General features: G+C 33.1%; 1 protein-coding gene across 1 annotated transcript; it reads left to right on the forward strand.

The window, feature by feature from the left end:
- The first annotated feature begins 959 nt into the window (after positions 1-959).
- Positions 960-2,376, forward strand: LOC112529154 (chitinase 6-like). Its single transcript, XM_025140253.1, has 2 exons — positions 960-1,367; positions 1,735-2,376. Exons 1-2 carry the CDS (start codon positions 968-970, stop codon positions 2,148-2,150), a joined length of 816 nt encoding a protein of 271 aa, XP_024996021.1. The 5' UTR covers positions 960-967; the 3' UTR covers positions 2,151-2,376.
- Positions 2,377-8,776: the final 6,400 nt, after the last annotated feature.

Below are 8,776 nucleotides of genomic sequence, written 5' to 3' on the forward strand. Positions count from 1 at the left end.
ACACACACACACGACCTATCCCTGATTTTTGACAAGCATGTTTACCTTTAAGTTGGATCAAAGTCCCGTAAAATCGCCCATTGTTTTTTTTTTTTTTTTTTTTTTTCTGAATTCTACTATTTTGAATTTTTTTTTTTGAACTTTTTTAGTTGATTCCGATAAACTTTTTCAGTTTCTTAATTGATGTCCATTATATTTTTTTAGTATCCTTACGCACCCCTCAAATTTTAGTCTGTATATCTTTCATGCCCTTTCAGAAAATCTACTTATAAAAATCGGTTGTGAAGGTACACAGGACTCCACTAGAGCCTTTTAGGTCCTTTTAGTTCCAACTTCCAATAACATGGAATCCACCAAATATCATCTCAAAATACAGTTTAACGACTATCTAAGATTAATGCAAAAAAATTAAACATGCTACGTTTCTAAGCACAATCAAGTGAATAATATTGTACTTAGATCAAGATGTGAGATACTTATCTCTACTTTTGACGGTTGGAATGTCTTTACCCTTACTATCTCCTCCTACTTGGAAGTGGGCTAAAATGCATTTTGTAAACCGGTCTTAAATAACCTTCTGGTCATTGATTCAACTCAAAAATATATGGGCCTTCAACGGTCAGGGCCGAGCTTTGGTCAAGAAAATAGACCCGATCTAGCTTTTTCGGGTTTCTGGGCTAGGTTAAAAAACTGCTTGACGTGATCAAGATTTCTGATTCGGCCTAGGCCAGGACTTGGACTCAGGGGCTTATTCGCTTTTTTGGACCACGAGTTTGTTATTGAGCAATATGAATGCACCATTTATTCCAGATGAGGAGGGTAGATAAGTTATAATAAATATCAACCAACATAAGTTCATGATGCACGTTTTGTACCAAAAAAATAAATAATAGGAGACTTTGGAGGAGACCTTTATATTATAAATAACCCCCATCCACCTTCGCCTTTTAATTACCACAAAAACAAAATGAAAACAACCCTCATATTGGCCGGAATATTCTTGGTCGGAATTTGCCTCTCCTGGCCGGTTACATCTCAAAAGTGTAATTGTGCTCCGAAAGAGTGTTGTAGCAAGTACGGCTACTGTGGCACCACAGACGCTTATTGTGGAAAAGACTGTCGACGTGGCCCGTGTTCTCTACCAGCTCCTTCAAATAATGCTAATGTCCCTGGTATAGTGACATCGGCATTTTTTAATGGGATTGTTGCCAAGTCTGCAGCCAACTGTCCTGGAAGAAGTTTTTACACACGAGATGTGTTTCTTAAAGTTATCGGAGACTATCCACATTTTGGTAGATCCGGTTCAATCGAGGATTCGAAACGCGAAATTGCGGCTTTCTTCGCTCATGTGACTCATGAGACTGGATGTAAGTACGTTATTAAAGTTTTTCGATTTAAACGAACCAGCCAGTCTTGATCCAACCAAACATGACATACATTTTGGTAAAACTTATGCACCTAGTTTTTAACTTAACAAAATTTATATAAATCCAACGAAATTTGTCTTAATTGCTTTTGGGTACGTACTCATTTTAACTTGATTAATCCTAGGTTGAAAACGTGTTTACGAGGTAATATGAATATGGAATAAAAATCCGAAGATTTATTATGGAGAAAAAAAAATCATCCTTACATACTTGCATTAAATAAGAATTAATGTAAACTTTATTAAATCATGATGCATTTATTTCCATCAAAATGTCGTTAAATTTTACTTTTCGTATGGATCCACAGACTTTTGTCATATAGAAGAAATAAATGGTCCTTCAAAAGCTAGAGAATACTGCAATACGACCAACACTCGATATCCATGCAACCCAAACAAGGGTTATTATGGGAGAGGTCCGATCCAACTCTCATGGAACTACAACTATGGTGAAGCTGGAGAGAACCTCGGGTTCGATGGACTCAACAACCCTGAGATCGTGGCTAAAGATCAAGTGCTTTCATTCAAGACCGCCTTGTGGTTTTGGATGGACAAGTGTCATTGGGATTTTGCTTCTGGTAAGGGGTTTGGAGTTACAATCCAAGCCATCAACGAGAAGGAGTGCAATGGTCGGAACCCCGGTGCTGTGACCTCTCGTGTCGGGTATTACAGTGATTATTGTAACCAATTTGGTGTCCAAACTGGCACTAATCTTAGGTGCTAGACTTTGGTTATATTAATACAATGTGAAAACCGACACCTGTCTAGGCGGCTTTTATGGTTTTTCGTTGGTGAAAACCGACGCTTGCCTAGGTTACGGTATTTCATCAGCTAGACGTTATGTGTTTAAATCGTTGGTAGTAATCATTATGTGTGAAAATAAATGTTTTCATGGTCATAAATATTCTTGTATTATATTTCAAGGTTATAATAAAAAGCATTACTTTACATAGGTGGTCCTTGTAAAATGAAAATGTTGAATACTTGGTCCTTATATGTGACATCAACATATTACAACACATTTTCGATGAATTGATTTAGCGTAGGGCTAAAACCCCTACAGTGGAATCGAGTTCTTATTTGACGATTCGTGCTAGACAGAGTTGAATTTTATCGAGTTTGAATTTAAACGAAAAAGGACTCCAAAAGTAAAACATATAACAAGCTCTATGTATGTATGTGCCGATACTTTTGGGTTGAACTCGAACATTACGAGTTTGGTTTATAGAAAATAGTTATCATAGATGTTTCAAGTCAATCGAGCTCACTATATCCCACCACGAGGAGGGTTTGGAAGGTGAGATGTACTCAGTCATGACATCTATCCCAAGAGTAAAACGTCTATTTTAAACCACAAGGTGGTGTCTGATTGGTTTGAGCTTGGCTCCAAAGGTCAAAAGTACCCGGAGGTCCTAGGTTCAAATCTAAGGAGGAATAAAAATCCCCTTGTGGCCATGGAGGTTCAAATGCGGTGACTCCGTGTTATCTGCAAAGCAGACGGTCGTCCTGGGATTAGTCGGCTCGCATAACGGGTTGGATATCCATGTTAATAAAAAAACGTCTATTTTCACGAAGATCCTCGATTTGTGCAAAGCGTCGAAAAAACAAATAAAAGGAAGTAGCGATAACACTAGCATATTTTACATTATTTACCAGTTTACTCCTTCCGGTAAAAAACAAGTTTGTATAGATCTCATCTTTAGCTCGGTTTAGACCTATTTATAGGACCACATCTTTTATGTGCCCATGATGAAACATATGATTTATGGGGGCCGCTATTAAAAGCCTATAATTCTTTATTCTATTAAATTTAAATATCGAATATAAAAACGTTATTATTAAATATTTTTATTGGAATTTGAAGAAAAAAATATCTAAAGTTATCATATAAAATAACCACATTTAACATACTGTGTTAAAATAATTTCTAAAAATTAGATAATATATCTCTGTATGCATAATATACAAGTTAATATATCACATAAAATAAGTTACACATTACATTTAAAAGTATATAATATTTATTTATATGCAGTAACTACTGATCAACGTTATGAACGAAACAACTCACTATTAGAATTTTCGCCAGAATATTACCGGCGGACAATAAAAAAGTCAACTTCTGTTGACTTCCGACGAAAATCCGCCGGAAAAATTATTGTGGTAATAATCCAGCGGATATCATAATTAATTATTTTAGACTTGTATTTAAATCTAATTACAATAACTTACCTGCGGATTTCCGACGAATATCTAATTAACCTTTTAAAATTAAAATCCGCCGGAAAGTAATTAAATTTATTTTTATCATTTTCCGGCGGATACCGGCGGAAGCCGGAGGGCCGCCGGTAATATTTGTTCAAGATTTTATAAAAAAATCAAATATTTTCCGCCGGATATTTTTGTCTTTTTAATATTTTACAGATTTACAGGTTTTAAATACGGGTTTTTAAATATTAATTGTAAAAATAATCTAAAATTAAAATTTATATATTCTCTGACGAATTTCCAGCGGATGTATCTACCGGTAATTTTTAATTTTTTTTAAATTAATTTTTTTTCCGGCGGATAGTTTACCAGCGGATGTATCCGCCAGTAAACTAATTCATTTTTATAAAAAAAACTTAAATATTTTCTTAATTTAATCACAAATTTTTAAATAAATCTGTGAGAAGTTTCCAGCGGCCAGTGTCCACCGGAAAATGATAAAATCCGCCGGTGAATCCACCAAGAAATTAATCACCAGGACCAATCTTTCCGGCATCCATATCCGCCGGAAATAAAGATCTCCAATGAAAGCCGCCGGAAATAAAGTTCTCCAACGAAAGCCACCGGAAATAACGCAGTGTTTGGTAGTGACTATCGTGCATAATAGCACGGGCTCCCATTTTATTCCTCTGTCATAACATACAAAAAAAATTAGGATCGTGAAATGTGTCACTGTATTATTTTGTTGAGTGCAATCGTATATTTATTGAAACAACAATAATAACACAATTTTCTGTAAGTTGGTTTGTACGATTTTTCTCTGGACGGCTTTGAATCACATTTATATTACATATAAAAAGGTTAGAGTATATTTAACCATGTTTTTTGATGTCTTAACAATTGTTTTAAGACACTTTGAATTTAAGTGTGCAATTGATTTCTTATAGTAAAGTTTTGAGAAATGCATATGAAATCATTTTTCACAGGACACTTGTTTCTATAAAAAACAGTTTTTTAAATAATATGTCATATAAAAATTTAATAGAAGTCTTTATTTCAAATTTGTCATAAAAACCGTTTAGATGCTCAAAAGCAGCATATAAACTTATTGTAACACTTTTACGTAACTGATAGAAGTGTTTGGGCCGATAAACTTAAATCCTATAAAATATTTTACAATTTAATTTTCCAATTTTATTGTAGTATGATACATAAACTATGCTCTAGTAACCCAAGTTATACTCAAACATACATATTTGGTTTTTATGGTTGTCACTCACTTTCAAGTTTAGTCCTCGCTTTAAAGTAATTACAGTTTTAATTACTGAGGTTGTCATTTTGTTTCGCATTTGGTCCATATGGCTAATGGTGTTAACAAGGTCCGTTAGCTTGAGAAGATTTTGCTATTTTTCATTTATTTAATTTTATATCAAAAAGTTAAATAAAAATATTATTATATTACGTATATACAGCCTACCGCTTTTATTCTCTGACTGCAAACGTCGTCAACAACCATTTCGGTTTCGTCACTTGTTCATCCCCTTCTAAGACTCCGACCTCCTCTCTAGATCCGTGTTTTTTAATAGTCAAACAACATTTTCGACGACCTTTTCTCTTTGCACGACCATTTCCGGTGGTCTTTCCCCTTTCGTGTATACATGTGCACACACGCCCCAGATCTAGGTGTTTTTTTTTAAAATTTGCCAACAAATTAAAAACCGAAACAAAAAGATAGCTTCCTTTAATGTTGCACAGACACACACCATTAAAGAAAGCCTAAAAACTCTAGAAATACAACAATGAAAGAGAAACAAAACAAACCCAAGTTCTTTGTGTGTTTTACAGCTGTCTTTGTTTTTCACCTTAATACAACAAAACGAGATCTGTGATGGTGGTTCTACACGCACCATATCTTGTATACACACAACCATGATAATTCTGACATACAGATACAGAGATGGAGATGATCGATGAGTTGTGCAGGGAATATAAGGTGTTATAGGTGTTCACACACCCAAAGATAGAGGAAGAAGATGATGGTTTCACCGTTGCACGTTTCCAGAGCGTAGGGAAAGGATTTTTCTCAGAGCTTGATCGATAAGGGTCTTTGTAGTTATGGTGTGTAAAAGGAAAACGGCCCCAAAAAACCGTGTGCATACAAGAGGAATGGCTATCAAAAATGGTATGTGTGCAAGGAGAAAGAGACGTCGTAAATGTTGTTTGCCTATTAGAAACCCAGATCTAGGAAAGAGGTCGGAGTTGTAGAATTGTCGGAGAAGGAGAAGAACAAATGACAGAATCGACGAACCCATTGTGGCTGATCTACGAGGTTTATGGTTGGAGAAGAAAATGGGTGGGATGTGTATACGTAATATAATAATTTTCTTGTTTAATTCTAATAAGAATATAAATAAATGGGAAAAATAGCAAAATGCCTTGGGAGGACGTTAACACTATTAGCTACAGGGACCAAAAACGAAACAAAGTGGCAACCACAGTGATCAAAAGTATAATTAGTTTAAAGTAAGGACTAGACTTGATGATGACCGACAATCATAGAAACCAAAAGTGTAATTCACTCTACATTTTAACTGTCAAAAACTATTTCATAAAATGTATGGCAAAATCTCTCTTTTTTTTGGTCTCTTAGAAAGTTTGTAATTCAAAAAAGGATCACAAATGTTATGCTATGTTAAAAAAAAAAGTTCACATAGGACCGTGACGTATACTCGACAAGCATTGTGAGTCGCTTTTTGACCATTAACCTAGAACTGTCATTCAGTAACAAAATATGATCGTTTGACAAACTCATGGTTGAGACAAGATGGATCATTTTCGGCCATGAGATTGTTCATAATTGATTCTTTTTCTATTTTTGAGTTCAAAATGTAAGGGTGTGCATAAAATCAACCAATCCAATTGGAATCGACTGATTCAATTAGAACCGACCGACCATAATTGGATATCCAATATTGTAATTGGATCAGATCCGGTTGAAAATTTCAACATCCAATTTGGATCGGTCGATTCTCGGATGATAGTCCAGAAGCAACCAAAACCGCCGAACCGAACCTATCAACATCTAATTACCCATTCAATTAATCATCTGATAATCATCTAATTGTCCATTCAACCATTATCCAACTATCATCCAATTAATTTATTTTCAAATTGCTTAAATTGGAATTTATTTTATGTGAATGTTTGAATTTTTAACTTCCCTTGTGTTGGTTTTAACACATATGAAAAGTAATTAATCAATTTATATCATTGTTAGATAACTGGATTGAATTAACACACTAGATAGATCGAATTCCAACGGCTCATCCATTGGATATGCAATATAAGTATCAAATAGATGGAAACGAACCGATCTAATCATCCATTGGATTAGATTGGTTTGGATCGTTTATCCAATGTTAATCGGATCGGATTGGTTAGCAAAATCCAACATCCAATGGATGATTGGATCTGTTCGGTTCTCCTCACATCCAATGGATATCAACCGATGAACAGCCCTATCAAAATGAATACAGACAAATATTTTCCGACAAATTCTTTTCTCATCAACTTGTTTGGCAATTAATGACTCGCGATAAATCGAGACCATATGAAATTACCTGAATACACAAACAGATAAGTGATTCTCAAAAAATGAGAGGTCATGTTGTATGATGTTGATAACTTTGTTTAAGCTTTTCTTAGCCTATAATCTATAATTTACAAGACACTTGAAAACTTATAAACATTAATTTATGCAAATAATTAATTAAAAAAACATATATGTCAAAAAATAAATCATTTAGAAAATGGAAATAACTTTTTGAATGGTTGAAAGTCAAAAGTCTTCTTCTACCACTTCTAGTCATCAATGGGGTTTTAAGTCACGGTGGTTGTAATATTTTTTTATAATATTTAAAGGGTATTCGTATAATGCAGCGAGATATATTTTGATTTTAATATTTTATTTTATTTTTTATCTCAGTCGATGTTATAATATGGTGTTATGTGATTTTAAGAAAACGATTATGTTTTTATTTTTGAATAAAATATAAATTTGAAGATATCATAAAATTTTGATAAAAATATATCGATATTAATATCCAATTAACTATTTAAATTTCTCATTTTGTGTGTAATTTTTTAATTCATTTTTTTATTATAATTTAATTTGTGTGCAATAACGGAATAATTTATATTTGGTTTAATAATATAATTTTCTTATAAAGATAATAATTAAGTATTCTGTTAGAACTCGATAATTATCTTAATTATATCTTAGATTTTTTATATTTTAAAATGAGATATTTATCCTCTATTTGATTATGTTTATCCGCAGTTAGTTACACGAATTCAAACATCGAGCTTTAATAAGTTGTATTTATGCATATTTTACTTGTAATCTTGAATTTTAAGTAATATGCATCAATATACAGTACTTTATGCATAAAAAATGGTTTTTAAGAGTTTTTGTCAAATGTTTTATAATATAGTATAGATTATATCATTTTCAACATAAGACTAAAAACATAAATAAATAAATAAATATATATATATATATATATTATTTTATTATTATTAAAATACTAAAGATGTTTTCTAGTGTTTTTTTAGTATATGGTTGGAGTTGGTTTTTTTAGTGTTCAAAGAAACCATCATTTTTAGTGTTTTTAGCGTCTTTTTTTTTAGTGGTTGGTTGGATTGGGTTGTAAATTATATACGAGACGTTATGGAACATGCATGGTAGAGTGATGTACACGATTAAAGAATATGAAAGGTTTTAAGATTTTAAACTGATATGTGTAGTTTAGTAAATACCAAATCTTATTGCATCTCTATGGTATTTGTTGTAATTATTTTAGTTTTTGTCGAACTCAGTTATGTCTTGTACCAATTTCATGTCGAGCCAAATATGGGCCAACAAGTTTTTGTTTTCATGTCTTGTCTTGTCTCACGTACAAAGCACATACTAAGAGAAGTGAGAGAGATTCATATGTATACTATACATATAGGTGTGTTAGTTCGTGATTTGTATATATGAGACTCCAACATGCACTCTTAAGCAGTAGCTAGCTAGATTAGATTGGGTATCCAGTCCCTAGATTGAGGTTAGTAGAGGGGTTCATGTCCACCTCCAGCAAA

Source organism: Cynara cardunculus (genome assembly GCF_001531365.2).
Source record: "Cynara cardunculus var. scolymus isolate 2C chromosome LG 16, CcrdV1, whole genome shotgun sequence".
NCBI lineage: Eukaryota > Viridiplantae > Streptophyta > Magnoliopsida > Asterales > Asteraceae > Cynara > Cynara cardunculus.